The following is a 23,860-nucleotide window of genomic DNA, read 5'->3' as shown; positions in this document are numbered from 1 at the left end:
GGTGACCAGCCAGCAGCATCAGCTCACCTGGGAACTTGTTAGTGACACCCGTTCTCAGGTCTCCACCCCAGACCTACTGAACCAGACACTTTCGCCAGCCCTTCAGGTGATCCAGTGCCCGCTCAAATTTGAGAACCACTGGTCTAGACAAGTGTCACATAGGAACAGTAAGGGACTTTTGAAACCTTACCTGGGCAGGGACATGTAAAAGCTGACCTCAGAGAAACAGCAGGGTCCCAGTTACCAGTCACGGGCAGCCCAGGAGGGGGACTGACTTACTTCAGGTCCCTCGAGGGCCAGCCAGGCACTGAAGGTCTTCTCAGTCCCACCCCAATGCTCTTTTCTGCAGTTTTTCATGACTCTAGTTGTGAAGACCCTGGAGAAGGGTGGGCCGATGACATAGATTCCTATATCCACATTTATACCTGTTTTTAAAGTCTAGCTGCCGAGGGCAGACCTCCCCAAGATGGAAAATGAGAGACTGGCCATTGCGGATTTGAAATGGGGGTGGCTGAGTCAGAGCCCTCACGCCGAGCCTGGGGAGCCAGACAGCAATGAAGAACCAAGGGGAAAGGTTATAAAAATGTTTAGTCTTTGCTTTATTGAGTTACAACAAATGAGCAACCAGTTAGAAAAGGTGGTTTTTTCCAAACTTCCTAGCCTCATATTTGTGCAGTGTATTCAAACGCAGGGCATGGAGGGGAGGGGACACGGGATGCAAACAAAACCTATTGCGACATTTCCACCAGATATGTCTCTGGGTTTTCCTTCTTTAAAAGTTAGGACTAACTGAATAAAAGTGCACTCAGGTATCTAGGATTGGCCCAAAACAAACACGCAAACAAACGAACAACAACAAAAAATGAATTCATGATGAGGCTGCAAGTTGAGATCTTGTCAGATGCCACACCGAGAAAAGGCAGTTAAGAAGAAAAATGGAAACCAAAGTTGTTCATCTTTGTACCCTCTAGACAGGAAGATCTTTTTTTTGTCGTTTTCATTTCACAAAAGTAATGATAATACTAACAAATGTGGGAGCCCTTCCTGCTGGTATTGAAGTAGGTGCTTAAAGCAGTCAGCCACTTGCCACCCAGTTCTCCCAGCGCTGGCTGCGCCCCATCTGGCCTAAGCGGCCAAGCAGTTGAGAAGGCAGACCTTTCTCTTGACAGTTCAGGAAGCCTTGTGTGTGGCTAAGGCAGGGACCCCCAAAGGCAGCTGGGGGCAAAACTGGAAACGAATTTGACTTGGAAGATCTGCTGTCTGTAAATCCTCTCTGGGTTGAGACAGTGGCCCGAATCTCAGCCCTTCCTGTTGAGAAATCTCCCAAATTTCAAACTACCTTTAAAAATAAATCCTCCCTACCTAAAGTCCAGTAGATATAATGCACTAATACTAACACCCCCTCCCCCAAATTCATAAAATAAAAATTAAAAAAAAAAAAAAGAGAAAAGAGGAAAGCACTGTGGTTAGCCCTCCCTCCTGGGAAAAAAACCTTACAAGGGTAGTGCTGGAAAAGGAAGTTGCCCTTGATTAAAAAGGTAACAAAATACCCACATGGTACAAATCGGTTCCAGTATAGCAAGAGGTGGGGCCAGGGCAGAGGAGCAAACTATTTACAAGGACCCATTGAAAATGCAGTAGTAGGACTTTGGCACTATGAACAATTCCCACCGGTCCTCTGGGTGATGCCTGGGAGAGCAGCTGGGGTCCCCGCACCCTTCAGGCCCGCATGAGCTACACAGCGCCACTTGCAGTCACTAGCGAGGGTGGCCCACGGCTGGGGGGGACGTTTTCTTCTTTCTTCAAAGACAGAGCATCCCCTTTCTCAGCACAGCAGTTCTGACGGGCTTCCCTAGAAGGACGACACAAAACCAGAGAGACAAGATGTCAGGGGAGGACCATCATTCCCTGGGGTGGAGGAGGCAGGGTTGCTAATCCTGGTTCTCCTGAAGTGGGAGGACCCCTTCCAAAGCCACCCCGGGTCTTGGAGGAGAGACAAACACCCTTCAAGTTTGGGCTGGTTTTAAAGAAAGGAGTGTTTCCTGAGCACAGTCTGGTATTGTGGGAAATGCCTCCCCATCAGGCCTTTGAAAACAGGACTTTCTGGGCAAGCGACGGTGGTCACCTCTGCTTCTTTTCATCATTACAAGAGCCTTGAATTATACCTGGAGAGGCAGCCAGTCCCAGTGGCTCCTAAAAGGCCCTGGAGTCAGACAAAACTGGATTCGGGTCCTGACCTTTCTACTTTTTCTACAGCGGTGGGGCTGTACCCACATGACTTAGTCTCTCTAGGGCTTGGTTTTTGCTTTTGTAAAAGAGGGGTGACAATAGCATGCACCTTGTAGAGTTATGACAATTCAATAAACTGATAAATACAGCAGCATTTGCACAGTGAGTATTGTATGAGCCTTCATTATTTATATTAGATGGAGCTTTTCCCAAACATGGTAGCATATATAATCATAATAAGATGAGATGTTTTACATGCACTTTTCTTTAATGTGTATATCAACCCTAAGAGGCGTAGATATTATTATTCCCACTTTGCAGGTGAGGAAACTGAACATAGAGAAGCTAGGTAAGTTAGCCGAGATCACACAGCTAGTAAGTGGCAGAGCCAGGATTCAAACCCGGGCAATCTGTACAGTCTTTGCTCTGTTAACAAACAGTATTTATTGAATCAGTCTGAAGATATGCTTATTACTTTTTTAAATTTATTTTTTTTTCATTGAAACATATTGATTATACATATTTGTGGTGCACAGTCATATTTCAGGACATGTTCACAATGTGTAGTGATCAAATCAAAATAGCACATTCACCATCGTAAAAATTTATCATTTCTTTGTGATGAGAACATTTAAAGCTCTTCTCTTCTAGCCATTTGATAACACACAGTAAATTATCGTTAATTATGGATGCCTGGCTCAACTGCACACCTATAGAACTACTAAATCACTAATTTCATCTTTGTAAATTTATAAAGCAAGTTCCTTGGCACTATCTTAAGATGTGAAACCCAAAACAAAATAATCAAACATATCTATTTGTGCCTCAAAACTTCTACCTAAGCTTCTATTTTTTAAAAAATAATTAATGTCAATTGATAGGTAACAAATTTAACACAAACATTAACATCCTTAATGAAAAAAGTTCTCTTATAAATGGATTAAAAAAATCTAAGCAGAAACTTGATAAGTCACACACCCCATGGAAACACCCGTGTCTAGCAAGTACACCCTAAGATGTTGTTGCCGGGGGAGGCGGAGGGGGGACAGGACTAAGGCCCTCGGCTTCCCATCTCAGGGCCCGGGGGCTTATGGTTCTGGGGCTTTTTGTTCTGACTCCGTGGTTGGCCTAAGACCTGCAGCTCGCACTGTCATCTCAGGACCCCAAGGGCCTGAAGATATGTTTAATTCTTATATACTTTGAAGTAATGAAAATAATCCAAGGATCTCATTATGGGTTGAATGGTATCCCCCCCAAATATATATTGAAGTCCTAATCTTCAGAATTCCTTCGGAATGTAACCCTATTTGGAAATACCTTTACAGAAGTAGTCAAGTTAAAATGAGGTCATTCAGGGGGACCCTAATCCAATATGACTAGTGTCCTTAAAAAATGGGGAAATCTGGACACCGAGACAAACTTGCACAGAAGGAAGATGTGAAGACACACACGGGGAACGCCACGTGAAGACAGAGGCAGAGATCAGGGTATGCATCGATAAGCCAAGGAACACCAAGGACTGCCAGCAAAGCTCTGGAAGCCAGAAAAGAGGCATGGAGCAGACGCTTCCTCACGGCCCTCGGAAGGCATCGACACTGCCGACACCAGACTCCCAGTCTCCAGATCTGTGAGAGAATAAATTCTGCTGTGGAAGCCACTCACTCCGTGGTACTTTATGGAAGCTCTGGGAAATTAAGACAGATCTCCATTATTGCCTTTGTTGGCTCCCAGGATCTGAAGATCCTGGAAAAGGAATCCCAGGGAAGCTCTGGGCTGTAAAAGATGCAGCCAGTATTCCATGACTGGCTAGAAGTTTATCAAATGGGTAGATGCCTGAAGCCACTGGCTTTCTCTTTGTCTCCGTCCTGGTAAGGCTGAGTCACTGCTTGACTACTTCTCTCGCTCTGAGAAAGGAGCTGAGAAGACCCTGAGAAGTGTTTTTTGTTCAGGGGACCAAGAGCAAGAAGAGCAGACTTCTCAGCCAAAGGCATCAGCACATCATCAGTAATGTCATTCATTCCCAGTGTATGGAAGTTAAACGTGCCCACATTCCCTGACACTCCTGGGAATGAGACTGAATATTGAAGTTTAGAAACCACCTTGTAAAGGAAAAGTCTGTGGATGAAACCAGATTCCAGGAGTGTCTTTGGGATCTGGCACCACCTGAAACTGATCCAGCCGAAGTCACCAACCGTAAGAGCTACAGGGATCCTTATAGGTGATGCTGCCAACCGTCGGTCATTTCACAGGAAAACATGGAAGCTTGGGGAGGAAAAGTGATTCCCCCAGGACACATGACTGCTCAGTGGCACAGTCAAAAATAGGAGTGATCATGATTGTGACAACAGTGATAGTAGATGTTTCTCTCACACATAACACGGGATGGGCCGATGCTAAGTGATAACACTGATCACCTCATTTAGTCCTTACAGTGACCTGGCAGGTAGGTGACTTGGCAGGCCCACCTATATGGAAGAAATGGAGGCTTAGAAAGATTAAACATTGTGCTTAACGACAGGCAGCTAGTGAGTGGTGGAGCCTGATCCTACCGTGGCCAGTCCACCTTCAGAGCCGCCGGCTCCGAATTGCTCCTCCCCACACCTGAACTCGGATCCAGCTCCTGCACAGCCTCTCCAGGCAAGGAGCCACCTGGTGACAGGTGCAAGCATGTCTGCTCCAAAGGTAGGGGGCTGGGGCACCCAGTGAGAACCACGTGCCTTACTGCTGATTCCAGGCAGAGCCACATGCACCCTGGGGTGGGCACAGCACCCACAGCCAACCTCCTCTTGTGCTTCCCAAGGAAGAAGTTTCCCCCAGCAAACGGGTCTTCATTGCCTCTGGAAGGCAGGCTGCCACTGGCTGGATGTCCACCTGAACAGGTCTCCAGACCCCAGGAAACAAGGCCCCAGTGGGCAGACCGCTACTATTCTTCCTCTCCAGCCTTGCTGAAGGTGGAGAGGTGGGCACAGCACTGCGAGGCAGAGTGGAAAGAGCTGTGGAGTTGGAGGAAGCTGGGATCCAAGACCTGCCACTTCCCAGCTGTGTGCAGGGGTCGGTGACTCAACCTCCTGGAGCCAATGGGAGGGTCTCGGAGGAGCGACGCAGAGCACACAGGCAACAGTACTCCCTGTTCCCAAGGAAGGCCAGTGCAGCACGGGGCTGGGGTGCAGGTGCGGGGGCCAGCTGCATGTGTGCGCACACCCAGCTTCCCTGCCTCCCTCTCATGTGATAACCCACACTGAACCCTGCCTCCTCACTGGCAAAGCCTCTTGCTTTTTAGATAAACCTCAATATTAAGGTGGTTCTCCATTCGGGAGTGTGTTTTTATGATTCCCCGTGTGATGTCTTAGGGACACAAACACGCATAACCCTCCATCCAACCTGATGTATTAATAAACAAATGCTGAACAAAGCCCTTAGCACACACGCACAAGGATTGCAAGGCCGAAGGGTGACCTGAAAAAGGGAGACAAAGCCAGGTGTTTTTTTTTTTTTTTCTTCTCATATGAAAGGGTCCTGAAGGTCACTGTGTGGGCAGCAGCTGGGACCAGGCCCCGGGCCAGTGTCTCTGATGACACTACTGTGTTCACATCGGACAAAGCAGTGCAGACCAGACAAGCTCCTACCCCTCGGGTTCTCATCGCCACCAGCAACGGACGTTCATTCCTGAAGCTGCCTCAGCCCTAGGCTCCCAGACAGAGGCCACGCTCCCCCATTCCAGAGTGATGTTTCATGTCACTCGGTTTACAACCTATCACTGCCTTCACCAGCTGCCCTGGGACAAAGCCCTGGTCCTCCTTCAGCCCTGGTCCCTGCAGGATCACGCTCTGGCTTGCTTCGGGCCACTTTCCCCACAGGTCTGCTCCACCATTGTGGATTCACCTGCTCACATGCCAAACTCTTTCTAACCCCTGGATGTCGTCACACCTGCGGCTTTTCCCTCGGGGACACAGCCGAGGCCCAGTCACGGTCCCCTTGGGCCTCAGGCCCCAGCGGTAAGCCACTTCCTCAGGAAGGCCTTTGCTCCCAGCCGCGGATCTCCCTGTTAAACATCCCCAGCACGGCCGTTATCATGCTGACTTCCAACTGCCTAGTTAACTGCACGTGGAAGTGAGGCCTGTGACGACTCACTTGTCCCAGTGCCCGCTGTGTTTATCGCAGACCCCTGCCACCCGCTTCCTGCAGCATCTGGCTCACAGGGTAATCAACAAATGTTTGCTAATAGATGAAAAAGGCCGGCAATCACAGTACTGTTAGCATGGTGGCTGTTATGCAAGGCTGGTGACAAAGTCCACATTTCAGTGTTTATTTTTATTTTTATTATTTTTTAACAAATATTTTAACATTTATTTGTACATACTTGTGGGGTACAGCGTGTGGTTTCAGTACCTGCGTATACTGCACCATGATCCGCCGAGGGTAGATAGCATGCTTTGTACCTGTCAGTCCACCACTTCTCCCCCGCAGCCTCAGGTAACCACTACTCTCCTCTTAACTATGAGAACTTTTTTTATTTTTTTAAGATTCTGCATATGAGTGACATCATGTGGTCTTTGTCTTTTTTGTGTCTGACTTACTTTCCTTAACATGATGGTCTCTAGTTCCACCCATGTTGCTTCAAATGACAGGATATCATCATTTTTTTCTTTTATAGCTGAGCAGTGTTCCACTGTGTACATATAACACAGTTTTTTTATCCATTCATCCATTTGTGAACATTTAGGTTGATTCCATCTCTTGGCTACCGAATAGTGCTTCGATGAACGTGGGAGTGCAGGTGTCTTTTTGATATATTGTTTTCATTTTCTTTGTGTATGTACCAGTAGTGGGATAGCTGGGTCACAGGGCAGATCTATTTTCAGTTCTCTGAGGAACCTTCACACTGTTTTCCAGAGTGGCTGTACCAACTTACATTCCCATCAGCAAGGTAGGAGAGTTCCTTTTTCTCCTTATCCTTGTCAGCACTGGTTATCTTCTGTCTTGTTGCTAATGGCCATTCTAACTGGAGTAAGATGATATCTCATTGTGGTTTTAATTTGCGTGTCTCTGATGATTAGTGATGTTGAGCATTTCTTCAGGTGTCTGTTGGCCATTTGTATGTCTTCTTTTGAAAAATGTCTGTTCAGGTCCTTTGCCCATTTTTTGATTGGGTTGTTTTTTTGCTGCTAAGTTTCCTTATTTATTCTGGATATTAGCCCCTTTTCTGATGTGTAGTTTGCAACCACTTTCTCCCATTCTGTAGGATGTCTGTTCACTTTGTTGACAATATCCCTTGCTGTGCAGAAGCTTTTTTTGTTTGATGTAGTCCCACTTAGGCATTTTTGCTTTAGTTACCTGTGCCTTTGTGGCCTTACTTAAGAAAGCACTGCCCACTCCCATTTCATGTGGAGTTCCCTCTATGTTTTCTTCTAGTAGTTTCAGTTTCAGGTCTTAAATTTAGGTCTTTGATCTATTTGAGTTAATTTTTGTGTATGGTGAGAGATAGGGGTCTAGTTTCAATCTTCTGCTTATGGATATGCAATTTCCCCAGATCCATTTGTCGAAGAGGTTGTCCTTTCATACCCAGTGTACATTTTGGCACCTTTGTTGAAATCAGTTGACTGTAAATGTGTATGTTTATTTTTGGGGGGATCTCTATTATATTCCATTGTTCAGTTTGTCTGTTTTATGCCAGTACCATGCTGTTTTCATTACTACAGCTTTATAGTATTTTATAAAAAATTTTTTATTGAATCATAATTGATTATACATATTTTTGGGACTCAACGTTGACATATGTTGATCAAATCAATATTACTAGCATATATATTGTTACAAATTGTACTTATTCTTCATGCCCCTTGTCCAATCTCTCCCCCTCCCCCCCACCTCTAATTACCCTAGATTTCATCTCTCCTTCTGAAAGAGTAATGGTTACTCTGTTGATTTGTTGCCTAGATGGTCTATCCAATGCTGAGAGGTTTGTTCAGGTCCCCCAATATTATCATAGAGCAGATGCTTCTTGTGTCACTCAGGAATGAGCTTTGTGGGGAGAGACCTCCTCTTCTTTTCTTTGGTCTCTGCTGGTGACTCTCCTTGTGTCAATGCACTCCAGTGGCTGGTGGACCATCTGCATGGTGGTTGTGGCATCTAGCCGCTTTTGTGGCAGTTGTGGTTATTGTGGTGGCTGTGGTGGGCCACCCACACAGAAGTGATGGTTTGGCATGCTCCTTACCTAGTTAGTGGTGGCATTGGTGGTGTGCCTGGTTGTGGACAGGAGGGTCCAGTCCCCAGATCCATACCTGAGTACCCTGGGTGGGCCCTGTGGTGCTGGCAGCTTGCTTGGTTGTTGGCAGAGGGTCCAGTTCCTGGCTCCAAGCCTCAGGACCCCAGGTGGGCCCTGTGGCACTGGCAGTGTGCCTGGCTGTCCCCCCTTTCTGGCTTGGTAGCCGAGGGGACTTCTGGTCCTTTAGCCTCTGAGTGGCTCCTTTTTTTTTCAGTTGCTGTGGCTCCTCAGTCCTATGTGGGTCCACGAGAACCCCATTAGTGGTCTTGCTGGCCTGGGGGCCACCAAGGCTCTCTTCTCCCCTGCCACCTCTGAGCAACTTCATCTGAAGGGCACATCTGTGGCTTTTGCCGGCTCCTGCTCTGTGCCATCAGCAGCTCCAGCCTGGAAGTGGCTGGGGCTTGAAACAGTCTGAGAGGGTTTTTTCTTTCTCTCATCATGGCTTCTCTGTCCTTCATGTATTCTGTAGGTCTCTCCTCCTCTTCCCCTGAGCTCTAGCCTGCTTTATAGCATATTTTGAAGTCAGGAAATATGATGCCTCCAACTTTGTTCTTTTTGTTCAAGATTGCTTTAGCAGTATGGGGTCTTTTGTGGTTCTGTACAAATTTTAAGAACATTTTTTCTATTTCTGTGAAGAATGTCACTGGTATTTTGATAGGGATTGAACTGAATGTGTAGATTGCTTTGGGTGATATGGACATTTTGATGATGTTAAATCTTCCAACCCATGAACATGAGATATCTTTCCATTTATTTGTGTCCTCTTCAATTTCTTTCACCAAGGTTTTATAGTTTTCATTGCAGAGCTCTTTCACCTCCTTGGTTAAATTTATGCCTAGGTATTTCATTTTTTTTGGTAGCTATTGTAAATGGGATTACTTTCTTGATTTCTTTTTCAGCTGTTTCGTTACTGGTGCATAGGAGGGCGATTTTGTGTATTGATTTTGTATACTGCCACTATTCTGATTTATTAGTCCTAGTAATTTTTTGGTGGAGTCTTTAGAGTTTTTTATGTATAGGATCATGTCATGTGCAAACAGGGATAGTTTGACTTCCTCCTTTCTGATTTGAATGCCCTTTATTGCTTTCTCTTGCCTTATTGCACTAGCTTGAACTGCCAATACTATGTTGAATGAGGGCGCGGAAAGTGGGCATCCTTATCTTGTTCCACATCGTAGAGGAAAAGCCTCCAATCTTTGTCCATTCAGTATTAGCTGTGGGTTTTCCTATATGGCCTTCATTGTATTGAGGTACATTCCTTCTATACCTAGTTTGTTGAGTGTTTTTATCATGAAGGGTTGTTGGATTTTATCAGATGTTTTTTCTGTATTCTGTTGAAATGATCATTTATTTTTTCCCTTCATTCTGTGGATGTGGTCTATCACATTTATTGATTTACATATGTTGAACCATCCTTGGATCCCTGGGATGAATCCCACTTGATCATGGTGAATGATTTTTTTAATGTGTTGCTGCATTCCGTTTGCTAGTGTTTTGCTGAGGATCTTCATGTGTGTGTTCATTAGGGATATCGTTTTGTAGTTTTCTTTTTTGCTGTGTCCTTTTCCAGTTTGGGTATGAGGATAATCCTTGCTTCACAGAATGAGTTTGCAAGTATCCCTTCATCTTCAATTTTTTTGGATGAGTTTGAGAAGAATTGGTATTAGTTCTTTAAATGTTTGATAGAATTTGGCAATGAAGTCATCTTGTCCTGGGGGTTTCTTTGTTGGAAGACTTTTTACTACTGCTTCAATCTCATTATTCATTATTGGTCTGTTTAGGTTTTCTAGTTCTTCATGATCCAACCTTGGTAAATTGTACATGTCCAGGAATTTATCCATTTCTTCTACGCTTTCCAGTTTGTTCACAAATAGTCGTTTGTAGAAGTCTCTTACAATCCTTTGTATTTCTGTGTTATCAGTTGTAACGTCTCCTTTTTCATTTCTGATTTTATTTATTTGAGTCTTCTCTTTTTCTTTTTTAGTCTAGCTAAAGGCTTATTGATTTTATCTTTTTGAAAAACCAACTCTTTGTTTCATCATCTTTTGTATTTTTAAAAAACCTTTAATTCATTTATTTCTGCTCTGATCTTTGTCATTTCTCTCCTTCTACTGATTTCGAGTTTGGTTTGTTCTTGTTTTTCCAGCTCCTTGAGGTGAAACATTAGATTGTTTATTTGGAGTCTTTCTTCTTTTTTGATGTAGGCATTTATTGCTATAAACTTCCCTCTTATAACTGCTTTCACAGTATCCCATAGGTTCTGGCATGTTTTGTTTTCATTTTCATTTGTCTCCAGGAAATTTTTAATTTCCTTCTTGACCCACTTGTTTAGGAGCATATTGTTTAATTTTCATGTATTCGTATGGTTTTCTAGAGTCCCTTTTGTTGTTGATTTCTAGTTTTAATCCATTGTGGTCAGACAAGGTAGTTGATATGATTTCAGTTTTTAAAACTTTGTTGAGACTTGGTCTGTGTCCTAACATATGGTCTATTCTAGAGAATGTTCCATGTGCTGCTGAGAAGAATGTGTATTCTGCAGCTGTTGCATGAAATGTTCTATAAATGTCAGTTAGGTCAAGTCAGCTTATAGTAGAGATTAATTCTGTTGTTCCCTGGCTAACTTTCTGTCTGTCTGATCTGTCCTTTGCTGAAAGTGGGGTATTAAAGCCCCCAACTATTACTGTGTTGGAGTCTACTTCTCCCATTAGGTCTAATAGTAATTGCTTTATATAACTGGGTGCTCCATTGTTGTATGTGTATATATTCAGACTGTTATATCCTCTTGTTAAGTTGATCCCTTTATCATTATATAATGATCTTCCTTATCTATTTTTTACTTTCCTTGTCTTGAAGTCTATTTTATCTAATATAAGTATAGCTACTCCTGCTATTTTTTGGTTTCCATTTGCATGAAATATTTTCTTTCATCCCTTCACTTTCAGCCAGTGAGTGTCTTAATAGATGAAGTGAGTTTCTTGTAGGCAGCATATTGTTGGTTCTTGTTTCACAATCCATTCAGCCACTCTGTGTCTTTTAATTAGGATATCTAATCCACTTACATTTAGGGTTATTATTGATATATAGGGACTTGTTATTGCCATTTTGCTATTTTTTTCTGGGTGTCTTGTAGATCCTTTTTTCCAGTCTTACTGCCTTCCTTTGTGGTTTGATGGTTTTCTCTAACTTTGCATTTTGATTTCTCACTATTTTCAGTATGTCTCTTTTAAGTTTCTGTGTTATGGTTACCAGGAGGCTTACAAAAAACATGTTATAGTTATAACAAATTATTTTAGACTAATAATAACTTAACTTTGATATCTAAGAAAAAAGAAAACACCAAAGCCAGCTTTACACTTTGGTGTCATTCCCTCCCACTTTTTGACATTTTGTTGTTTCAAGTTACATCTTTTAATATTGCCTCTCTCGTAGAAGGTTGTATATCCTAATGTCTTGTTAGGTTTGTCCTTTAAGCTTCATACTAAGGATCTAAGTGGTTTATTTGCCAACCTTATGACTCTGGAGTATTCTGAGGTTGTCTGTGAATTTACATTACTAATGAGTTATGTACCTTCAAATGTTTCCTTATTACTCCTTAGTGTCATCTTCTTTCAGATTGAAGAAGTCCCTTTAACATTTCTCATACAGCAGGTCTAGTGTTGATGAAAAGTTAGTCTAGTGTTGACAAAAAGTTAGCTTTTGTCTGTCTGGGAAAGGCTTTATTTCTCTTTCACGTTTGAAGGTTAGTTTTGCTGGATACAGAATTCTTGGCTGACAGTCTTTTTCCTTCAACACCATGAATATGTCATCCCATTCTCTCCTGGTCTGTAGGGTTTCTACTTAGAAGTCTGCTGAGAGATGTATTGGGGCTCTGTTGAATATTTCCTTTCTCTTGCTGCTTTCAGTATTCCTTCTTCATTTTTGGTTTTTGATAATTTGATAATGATGCACCTTGGGGTGTTCCTCCTTGGACTGAATTTGATTGGTGACCTCTGAGCTTTCTGTACCTGGATTCTGTCATCTTTCTCCATACTTGGGAAAATTTCAGCCCTTATTTTCTTGAATATGCTTTCTACATCTTTTTCTTTCAGGTATGCCAATTATGTAGAGGTTATTTTGCTTGAGGAAATCCCATATTTTCCATATTTCTGTTTCACTTTTTCTTATTCTTTTTTTTTTTTTCTCTTCTGATTGGATAATTTCATGTTTTATCTTCAAGCTCACTGATTCTTTCCTCTGATTAACTCTGCTGTTGGAGCTTTCTATTGAGTTTTTCAATTCAGATAATACATTCTTTATTTCTAGAATTTCTATTTGGTTTTTAAAAATTGATTCTATTCCTTTGTCAAGTTTCTTGCTCTGCTCCTGATTTGTTTCCCAGATAGCATTTAATTTTCTATTTGTATTTTCTTTTGACTCCCTGAACATTCTTAAGAGGATTATTCTGAATTCTCTGTCTGACATTTCATAGATCTGCTGTTCCTCTGCATCCATTGCTGGAGCTTTGTTTGTTTCCTTTGGTGGTGACATATTTCTCTGTTCTTTCTTGATCTCTGTGTCTTTATGTTGATGACTGGGGATTTGAGGAAGCAGTTATCCCTTCTAGGTTTTACAGGTGTTCTTTGGTTGTGTTAGATATTTACCGGCTAATATCAGAGCTTTGTCTCTGGTCCATGGTTTCTTTTTTCCATTCTGTGGTAGATTGATAATTATTACTACCACCACTTAGACTCTGCACTAGAACTCTCTTTGTTTTTTTTTTAGGGAGCATCACAGTGTTTACACTGCATGGCTTTTGCTAATTCCCCTGGGCTTCTACCAGAGTCTTACCATGTTGTCAGAGACAGTGACCTGCAGAAAACCAATGCCTCATCCTAGAGTACCAAAGACTCAGCTTTGGAGGAAACTGCAAGGCCACTGGGCCCATATTCTTACACCTCCTATTGGGATGTTTCTACTAAGTGGATGTCCAATCTGTCTGTAAACACTTCCCAGGACAGGGAAACCCCCACCCCCCACCACCATCCCTTTCTATCTTGGGGACAAGTTGTAATGTTAAAAAGTACTATCTTAATAATTCTTTAGCAAAATTTGCTTCTCTGTTACTTTACCCATTGGGGAGACATGAAAAAATTAGAATTCTTTTTCCATGTGACAGCTGTTTCTGTTTCTCTTTAATTTTCCTATAGGGCTTTCACTAAGGCCCTGGGAGAGAGTAACACTGTACTCCGTGAGAAAGAAAAACAAACACTGAGATAATGATTATTATCTCTCCATTATATTTCTTTTTTCTTTTTCTTTTTTCTGGAGAGGTGTAGCAAGGTTTATTGCTTATTTACTGAGTGCCTGTTACCTGCTAAACATTTTATTCCGTGGTCAGTGGCTTCTATTTTTGTTGTGGAGAAACCTGCTTCCAGTTTAACTGTAGCTCCTCTATAGGTAATGTCTCTTCTCTCTGGTTACTTATTTTTTAAAAATTTTTCCCAGCTTTATTGAGGTAGAACTAGTATGCAGAAAAACTGCACATAATTACTGTATACGATTTGGTGAGTGTGGACATATGTCATATGTATACACTTATGTTGCCATCACCACAATCCAGTGATAAACATATCCAGCCCCTCCCAAAGTTTCCTGTGTCCCTTCTTTTTTTCTCATGGTCAGAACACTTAACATGAGATCTACCATCTTAACATATTTTTAAGCGCACAATATCTCATTGTTTCTAAGTCACCCAGTCTGTGGTATTCTGTTAGGGCAGTCCTAGCTGACTTAATACACTGAGTATTAAAGCTTTAGAAACTTACCAATAAAAGAGAATAAAGTAAAATGTATAGGCATGTGGGTGCTCTAGAATATTCCACCATCTATCCTCCATTTACCACTAGGGAAGAAGGTATAAAGTCCAGATACCTGCAAAATGATTTTCCTTTTGCTCCTTCCTTGAGAATCTCAGAGGGTGTCAACCTTTCTCTACAGCATTAGACACACGGAACCATGTATAGTCTCCTTTATTGGTGAGACAGAGGAGTTTCAAGGGAAAAACTGATTATATGTGAATTCACCTAACACTCTGGCTTTTAACCCATGCACTTCCATGGAGTATGAACTCAGGCAAGTCATCTCCACGATGGCCCTCTTTCAGTTCCCCTCATGTACCAGGTTCTCTCTCATCCCAGGGCTCTGAATATGTTGTTTTTTCTGCCTGGAATGCTCTCTCCTTCTCTTTGCCCAGCCGACTGCCACATGTTGGCTTAACTCTTTAGATTTCAATTCACCCATTACCTCTTTTTTTTTTTTGCATCCATATATCAGTTTTCTCCATTACCTCTTTAGAGAAGGCTTCCCAAAACATCAAATCAGGTCAAATTTCCCTATTCTATACTCTAACAGCACCATGTAACTTTCCATCAAAATACTTGTCATTGTGGCAACTTTCCTTTTTGTTTGATTAAAGTTTCACTTCCCATTGGACCATGGGCCCCTTGAGAGCAGGCACATGCTGGGCACCACCGCCTTCTGGAGCCTGGCATGCTAGAGGTATTCCATAAATACTTGATATTGGATGAATGAACCAAGTCACTTATCAGGAATGTCTCTGTGCTAGTGACTTCACTTCCTTGGGGTCCTCATCCTTCCTCTGAAAATGAGGGGGCTGGATTTCATGGTTGCTAAGTTGCTACAAGCTGCCCAAAGCACAGTAAGAATCCCTAGGGCGAGAAGCTGCAGAATTATGTAAATGGAAGCTGTATCAGTTGATTTCCCATTAGGTATGAGAGAAGCAAGACCAATGGGCAGTCCCTGAGACGCATCACCCAGTAAATATCTGGTGATAGGTATTTAGGAAATATCTAATATCCATCAGGCCTTTCCCTCCCTCCTCCCCTCCTTCCTTCTCTCTTCCTTTCCTCTCTCCCTCCCTTCCTTCCTTCCCATCCAATATCTGCATTTGGACAGCAAATCTGAACAGAGCGTGGGGCCATACATATGCCGGATCCTAAACTGTAGCCAGGATGCAGCATTCAGCAGCCTTAAAAATTTAAGCAAGCTGAGTTTCACAAATTTTACCTCTTCCCCAAAGCCAACCCTAATCATCAGGGGTCGGAAACTGCTGTCAGCAACTGGGAGGCAGTGACATAGTGGCGGGAGCTATGGAGTCAAATTCAGACACTGGCTGAGTGAACTCTGGCAAGTTCCTTCAGGTTCCTGAGCCTCAGTTTCCTTTGTTTAAAATAAACAGGGAAAAGGCTTGCAAATGTGGGTTGGTGGGTAGGCTTTAAATCATACAACGCATTGGAAAAGCTACCTCTCTCCCTGCTGAGCCCCTCCAATTTCTTTCTTCCTTTTTTTTGATCTTGCTGACTGATTTCGTCAATCTGTCTTCACCAAGAGCTACGTGCTTTTAGAGAGCACAAACGAGTGGTGGGAAGTGAGAACTAGTATTGGAGGAGAAAGGCGATCCAGGACAGGAAAAGAAACGCTAAAACAAATAGATGCCTCCAAAAACTGTTGTTTTCTTTTTTAAGATTGAAATGATTAAGCTGCTGTTAACCAAATAGAGTCCTAACTAACCTTTGTAAGCACACACTGTGCTTTGGGGCGGATGTGTCTGGTGTAAATCTGATTGCCAGCACAGAAGGACGGCTGACTGAAATGGTTCCATGTGAAGTTATTTTTGTTGAAACTTACTCATTTGAACTAATCATTAGAACTGTTGAGAGAGAGAGAATGATTTCTTACCATGTTTTAACTCCAACAGGTATCGTATTTACATTTGTAGACTTGGAACTCTCTCCTCTGAAAAGATACCATTTGTCTTGGTGAGCTCCTCCAATTTCTGAGTGCACAGCTCTCGTGAGACAGTCCAGATGGGCTTATGGGTGTTTCTATGTACACACCCCACCTTTATGAGACTGAGATCTAGGCAGGAGCTGTGTCTGGGTCATTGTGGCAAATCTACACAGTCTAGCACAGTGCCTGGCAAAAAGAGGGCACTCTAAAGTTCCTGCTGAATGAATACGTTGTCTACTAGATTCCACTCTCAAACAGAATTAAGAAATGACTGCTTCCTGTTTCTTGGGCCTGGGCTGTGGTGGTGGTGCCACCACTGGAGAGTATATGGCTATGGTGGTTGAGGTCAGGCACTGGCCTTACGGATGAGAGGCAGCCTCCAGACTCCACCAGCTGCTGGCTGAGGAACCAGGGCAAGTCACTCATAATCTCTGGGCCTCAGTTTTGCCCTCTGTAAAATGGGGAAAAATCCGTATCTATCTCATGGGGTTGTTGTGAAACTTAAATAACTTAATCAACATGATTAGAAGAATGCTGAGCACGTAGCATGTACCAATAAACAAAACTCTTACTACTAGTAGTCCTGGGATAGTTCATTTGACTACACATCAAGGCATACGTCTGCCAATGTCTCGTTCAGTATGTTAACTCATTTTTAGGAAAGGAGGAATTCATTTTTCAGCAGCTTACTGTGACAGGTCTCTCAATGGGATGGCTCAAAAATTGTTTACACTCAGAAACTGAATCAAGACTACACCATTCAAAGGCTGGGAAGGATTCCTTATCTTTGCATCTAACCTCAGGGCTGAGGTAAGCCTTGCAAAGCTTAGAGCAGAGGGACAGGTAGGAGGAGATGCTTTACTCCTGCAGAGACAATCCAGTCCTAGAGTCGGCCCTCAGCTGCTTGTCGAAGTTCCTCTCTCTCTTGTGCACATCAGGTAATGCTTTTTACAAAGTGAAAACCGTGACTTATTCTCAGGATTATTATATGTTATTATAACTGAACTCAAGTGCAGGTTTCTAAATAAATATGTTTAAATAAGAGTATTATTAAATATTTATGAATTTCAAGAGACCCACGTATTTGGTTCATAAAAGCTACAAAATAACTTGGACAGATATTCCCCACACCACACCTAAATCGAAAGGTCCTTTAAGGGGTGCCTGCATCCAGGACTTGGGAGAGCTTTCAGTGTGTAAACTGCAGCCCCTTTCTCAACACAACGGGCCCCTGCTGTATCAGGGAGCCATTAGGGATATCTCATGCTGCCAGGTGTTGAATAGATACTTGTGGCATTTGCCATAAGCAAACATAAGACGGGGTTCCTGGATGTTCCTAGTTTTTTGGGGACACAGCTAGTTCCTATGTCTCTGAATTGCCTGATGTTAATTCAAAAGCCACCTTCAAAAACTCTGGGCACCCTCCCTTCTCACCCCCCAGGGGCATCAAACAGAAATGGGGAATTTCTGTCATAAACAGAGGCAGAGACAGCAGTGGGAAGAGTGAGGGTCTGGGAGTCCAACTGAGCCCGGCTGGCTGGGGAATGTGGGCAAGGTCCTTGATTTCCAGGGGATCTAGGTGAGAGCACGTGTGGCTGGAGCACCTGGCCCAGCTTCTGCTCCTGGGGAGCCCCTTCCTTTACCCTTCCATCCTTCCTTCCTCCTCCCCAGAGGTTCTCTTTGTGGTTTTAGAGTTCCCTCCTTCATTTCAGTTTCCTCTGGGCCTCAGGGGAGATCAGGCACGGTAACCAGCCCTCCCAGCTGGGCCTTTGCAACTGCTGGTGGTGATGTTACAGCTGAACACGTGGAGGTTCCTGGAGGGCGGTGCCTGCCCCCCCCAGGAGGGCGTAGAAGCTCCATAACCCTTCCCGCATCCCTCACCCTATGTGTCTCTTCATTTGTGTCCTTTGTAATATCCTTTATAATAAACCAGTAAATGGAAGTACGTGTTTCCCTGAATTCTGTCAGCTGCTGAAGCAAATTAATGGAACCCAAGAAAGGGGTGGCGGGAACCCTGATTTATAACTGGCTGGTCAGAATTTCCAGAGGCCTGGACTTGCAACTGGAGGGGGGAGGAGTCTTGGGGGCTGAGTTCTCACCCTGTGGGATCTGACACTTTCTCCAGGTGGATAGTGTTGGAATTGAATTGGAGGACACCCTGCTGGTGTCCCCTGGAGAAGCGCTGGTGGAGAGAAATCCCCACACATTTGGTCACAGAAGTTGGTCTTCTGTGTCGATGATTGTGTTGTGAGACCAGAGGAAAGATAGGGTGTGTTTTTCCTGTTCACTGTCACATCCTCCTATGAGCTGTGAATGTCCCCATCACACCACACACCACACTGGCTGCAGAAGCAAAGTGCACTTTCCTTCCTCTCCGCCTGATAGCTCCCCATGAATGGGGACTGTGGCATCTGTCTTCACGTTGTTTCTAGTGCCCAGCGCAGCAGCCGGCACACAGTAGGTGCTCAGAATGTATTAGGAAATGGAACTGAACCCTATTGTCTACTCTGGGGTAGGAGGAAAAAGCAACCATGGAGACTTGTGTATGACAAGTCTCCATGGGACCAGAAGACAGGACAGGCTAGGAGCATCCAGGCGGACAAAAAAAATTACCGCTTCATTTCAACAAGGGAGCTACGGGCTATGCTGCTCGGGTCTTCTAAGAAGGCAGGATCATGACCAGAGGGAGGAATAAACTGAGGTAGCCAGATGGAGGTGGGTGGCTGGTGCTGTTGGTGACCTTGGTACCCTTCTAGCCCCCTCCCCTCTGAGCACTTCCTCCTGAAAACTGGGAAGAGAAGGAAGCCTTGCTGGCATTCTGGGATTGGCTGCTCATTACATCGCTCTTTTAATAGCTGACAGAACTGGCTAAAATGAGATTTCTAAAAGATTTCATTGATTTGCCAGGTGGCTCAATTCATCGCCCAACAAATGAATTAATGAATGACAAGGCCAGCCAAAGTTGTTCGAGTTCATTAATACAGCAGTGTGGTAATTTCCAGGGTTCCCTTTGCGACCTTATTAATCATTCTGGAGGTTCTTACCTTTACGTCATTTTAAAAGATGACTTGGGGGCCCCCTTCCATTGCCTTTTAAGCGACCTCTGGAGAAGCCCACGTGGGCAAATCGTACATCTCCCTCCTAGTTCCAAGCTGCCCTTGTAATACTTCTGAAAAGGTGGCCCTTTCCCCCCTGTACCCCTCCCATCAACCATTGCCCCCTTTTCTAAATTCACCACCAAGCGAGCTGCTGTGCTCCTGGACTTGATTTGCATGACCTCTTGTGAAGCGCAAACACCAAGGGCTTCGTGGCATGTCCCATTATGTGGATGACATGGCCATTAGTAACCATGGTAACCTCCCTTCCTGGCTTTTGTGGCTCCACAGGCCTAATTTATACCAGTCTCTTCCAGATTTGAAGGGGTTATGGGAACCCAAGCAGGGTGGCACCTTCCTCTAGCCAGGACATGGCAAAATATCAAGCACTTTCAATGCCTTTCAGGTTAAAAGAAACCACCTCAAATCTCTATTCAGTAAATTTGGATACTTACTCTTAAAAAAAATCCAAAAAGAAAAGGAAAAATAAATAAAAAAGGGAAAAAGATCCTTTTCACTTTTTTTTTTTTTACAGCAGCAAACACACAACACACAGAAGCTGTGTTGCTCTCACAGTTGCAGCTAGACTTAGAATGGACAGGCCCCGAGGGTGGTGTCCAAATAGCCACAGACAGCAGGTTTGTCACCCTCAGCACAGCCTTGCAAATAAGGACGTGAGATCTACCAGCGCACATTTTGCTTCCAATTTCAAAGAAGGCTTAAAAAGAACCCATCCACGGCAAGAAATAGGTATGTGAGGTAACGCATATGTGAATGAGCCCCAGCAAGTCATTCCACTATGTATACATATTTCAAAACATCATGATGTGCATCAGAAATATATCCAATTCTTATTTGTCAATTAAAAGAAAGAACCCATCATCTGTGTCCCCTTCTCTGTACCCTATGACCTAGATCAATATCTGATGGTGGTGAAAGGGAGAGGAGGAGGCTCTCCCCTGCCACCCGGGGTGAGCAGGTGGCGTTACCTGGCTAGGCCTGGCCCGCCTCGGCAGCGGTGCCATCAGAGTCGGAATCGGCCAGCTCGGCGTTGCCTTCTGCTGCGGTCTGACTCCAGCCGTCCGACCTGTCCGAGACGGCGTCCTCCTCTCTGACGGTCACCTCCACATAATCCACGATGCGCGACTCCTCGTTTTCATCGCTGCCCTGGCCGTCCCGGCTGCTGCCCTCTGACCTGTCCGAGGTGGCCTCTGAGGGCTTGGCAGGCAAACAGTCTTTAATTTGCTCGCCGCCCGCTTTCACTCGGGAGACCAACTTCTCCAAGTCCTCGTCGCTGAGCTTTTTGGGGTCCTTGTGATATGGCTGACCCACCTCGCTTCCGTTCTTTGGGCTCTCGGCCACAGGTCTCGCTGCTTTTCTTGATGGGGCATCATAGCTGTGATCATCCGCCAGCTGCTGCTGCTGGTACTGCTCCAGCCACTTTAAGGTTCCAGTTTTTAGCAAGCATCTGTTCTCCTTGAACCAACGCACAATCTCAGTTCGGACCAGGCCGGTCTTGGCCGCCAACTGGTCGTATTCCTGGGGAGTAGGCCACTGGGTTCTTGCAAATGTGCTCCTCAGCAGATGAACCTGTTCTTGACTTTTTGTGATGGCCGGTGAAGGGCTGGGCAGAGAACTGGCTAACTGGGCACCAGAGAGCTGGTCAAGTCGAGACAGAGCACCATTGGGGGCCACCACGTCTGGGCCTTTTTTGCTAGAACCCATGGAATCCAAGACTGCTTGTTCCATGCTGTCCCGCAGCTTCCGCCTCTCCGAGAACCAGGAGTCGATCTCTCTCCTGCTCAGCTTGGTCTCCACCCTTAGCTGATCCAGTTCTGCTTGGGTAGGAAAAGAACTTTTCAAAAAGCTGTCTTCCAGGGTTTTAACCTGACCCTGTGTTTTTTCTTTGAACTTCTGGGGGGCAAAGTCTGGGTAAGCGTGGTACGTGCGACCGTGCTGGGAGGCCGCGATGGCCAGCTGGTCTTTGGCAAGGGATTCGCTGGTGATGTGGACGATGCCCCTTTGACATCGATACCGGTGGTCACTGAACCACTTCTTGATCTCGCTCCTGGCGAGGCCGGTCACCTCGATGAGTCGGTAGACTTCAGCATCGTCAGGGAACTGGCTCTGCAGAAAGCTTGCCTTGAGATGGGCTATTTGCTCCTTTGTCTTCTTGCGGTCGCTGGCCGGGGTGAGTGGGGGGTTGGCCATCTTGAGCGGGGGCTCTGGCACCTGAGCGATGTGTGGACGCTTGGGCTCTGGGGCAGCTTGAGGAGTCACCAAAGGTCTCTTCTGGCCGTGGTTGGTCACTCCGGCCACAGCCAGTGCGATGGGGGAGCAAGAGACAGTTGTCGACCCGCTTGTTACCTGAGTCAGCACCAGGCTGGTCTGGCCGAGGATCTGGCATGGTAGAGCTGTCTGGAGGATGGGCTGCGACATCTTTGTGGGGGCCAACTGGGCAGGCAGCACAGTGATCGTGGGGGGTACTGACTGGATGGTGCCGTTAAACATCTTCTTCCGAGCCTCCTCCACCTCTTCTGGAGACCAGCTGATGCCATGCTTCAAGCGCTGGGTGGCAAACCAGATTCTGATGTGCTCCTCTGGGTGTTTGGAGGCTGCTGTCAGCCAGGACAATTCAGCCTGGGTTGGGTAAGGGAACTTGTTGAAGGAGTTGATCATGGTGGCATTTGTATCCAGGGCAGAATTATATTTGGTAGTGTTCAGCGGGACAGGGACCTTGGGGACAAGGTTGATATTTGGCGGCAGCTGTACAGAAGGCATGACATGTCCTAACGTGTCTTGGAGGAGCTCCACACCTCCGAGTCGCGAGAGGATTTCAGCTGTGTCCGTCACCAGGCGGGCAGTCCCTTCCACGTGGTTCTCAGGGGTGGCCTCCTCAGGCTTCTTGGGCACCTTCTTGGCATCTGCTTTCGGCTTCCCTGCCTTCATGATGGAGGTTTTACTCATTGAGATCCCAGGATCACTGTCACCACTTCCAGGGCCACTGGTGGTGATGGACACGACATGGTTGGTGGCTTCGATGGACTGCTCTAAGACAGTCTGATTATTGCGCTTGATTAACTTCAGCTTGAAGTTGGTCTCCCCGGGATGGAACTTGGAGTTGTGGTCAGACAAGGAGTCGTACTTTTTGGTTGTGAAGTTACATTCGGCACACACGTAGAGGGGATTTAGAATCACATTAGGATGCTGCATGTCAACGTGCTCCGTGAACTCATTCAGGTTCTGCGTGGAGTAAGGGCAGTATTTGCATTCATAACCACCTTGCAGTTTTTTGGACTGGTTTTCCCCTGTAGATTTCACCTCTATCACTTCATTTTCTTTGGAAGAGTTTTCGGGTTCTGCTGCCCAGCTGTCCTTGGCCACGTCAGGCTGTGGCGTGCCAATTCCTTTTTCTTTGGCCCTGTCTACCTCCTCGGGCACATCTTGTTCCACCACCTGTGATGTTCGAACCATGCACGGAGTTGTAGATTTTCGTTTGCTGGCCATGCTGCCTGTCTGTTTGCAATGGCTTATTTTTGGAGGAGAGTAGGGAGGGGGCAGTGAAATTCTTGGAATAAATATGATAAAAGGTTTTTGGCTTTATTCTCCCTCAAATGGCTTTGGCTTCCCTTGAATGATGAAGTCTACTGTTTGAGTTTCCAGAATGATTTCAGTACAGAAAATTGTAACTGCACCAATTGCTAAACACACCAGGTAGAATCATATCTGCGGGACAAGAACAAAGACAGGGTCAGTGTTTCTTCACAGTGCAAAAGAAACTAGCATTTCTTCCTGAGTTATTCCCATGACCCATCCCAACTGGCACCCACAGCAAGCACCTATGTGAGCACAGACAGCGTGAGAGTGGGTGCTTATAAACATGAAAGGTCAGATCCTTCTTCTCCTCCCTTCTCTGGGAAGAAAGTAGAAATAAGCCCAAAGCAAGCAAACAAGGATGCAGGTCATCATTTCGCGTTTACAGACAAAGGGATACAGAAAAGGAACGTAAGTACTGAGGTCCTCTGAAGTGGTGGGTGGGGTGGCAAAGGGGATGTTGCTGGGCTTGCACGCTGCTTCTATTTATGGAATATCACAAGCAAGACACTCACCTGGGGCCAGCAGGAGGAATTCACGTGGGCATTAGAAAATAGATATGAACAGTTTTCTTATCATAGAAGCAAAATCACTACAGAAAATCCAGAAAATAAAGTATAAAGGAGAAAAGAAACCATCACCCCAAATACTGTAGTTCTGTAGTTCCTTCATCTTACTTGAACAGTTCTTCAAAAAAATGGCTGCATATGATTACACTGTGAGGTTATGCTGTACATAATGTGCACAGCCATTTGACTTTTGTTGGACATTCACTTCTAATTTTTGGTTCTCATCAACAAAATGTAGTGAACACCCGTAGTCCTTACTTCTGATAACTATCTTTGGATGGATGCCTAGAAATGGTTCTCTTAACTCACAAGGCTAAGAT

General features: G+C 44.8%; 1 protein-coding gene across 6 annotated transcripts in view; it reads right to left on the bottom strand.

Annotated features, from left to right (window-relative positions):
• Positions 1-581: 581 nt before the first annotated feature.
• ZHX2 (zinc fingers and homeoboxes 2) overlaps positions 582-23,860 on the bottom strand; it is a 164,827-nt gene continuing 141,548 nt past the window's right edge. For all 6 annotated transcript variants that reach the window (XM_063079541.1, XM_063079544.1, XM_063079538.1 and 3 more), the window contains 2 exons: positions 20,367-23,103; positions 582-1,852 (listed from right to left, as the gene is read on the bottom strand). In XM_063079541.1, the coding sequence (XP_062935611.1) occupies positions 20,371-22,884 (2,514 nt within the window). In that variant the 5' untranslated portion in view covers positions 22,885-23,103 and the 3' untranslated portion in view covers positions 582-1,852; positions 20,367-20,370. The remainder of the gene's footprint in view (positions 1,853-20,366; positions 23,104-23,860) is intronic.

Source organism: Cynocephalus volans, chromosome 15 (genome assembly GCF_027409185.1).
Source record: "Cynocephalus volans isolate mCynVol1 chromosome 15, mCynVol1.pri, whole genome shotgun sequence".
In the NCBI taxonomy this organism is placed as follows: Eukaryota; Metazoa; Chordata; class Mammalia; order Dermoptera; family Cynocephalidae; genus Cynocephalus; species Cynocephalus volans.
This window is presented reverse-complemented; position numbering and strand designations above follow the sequence as displayed.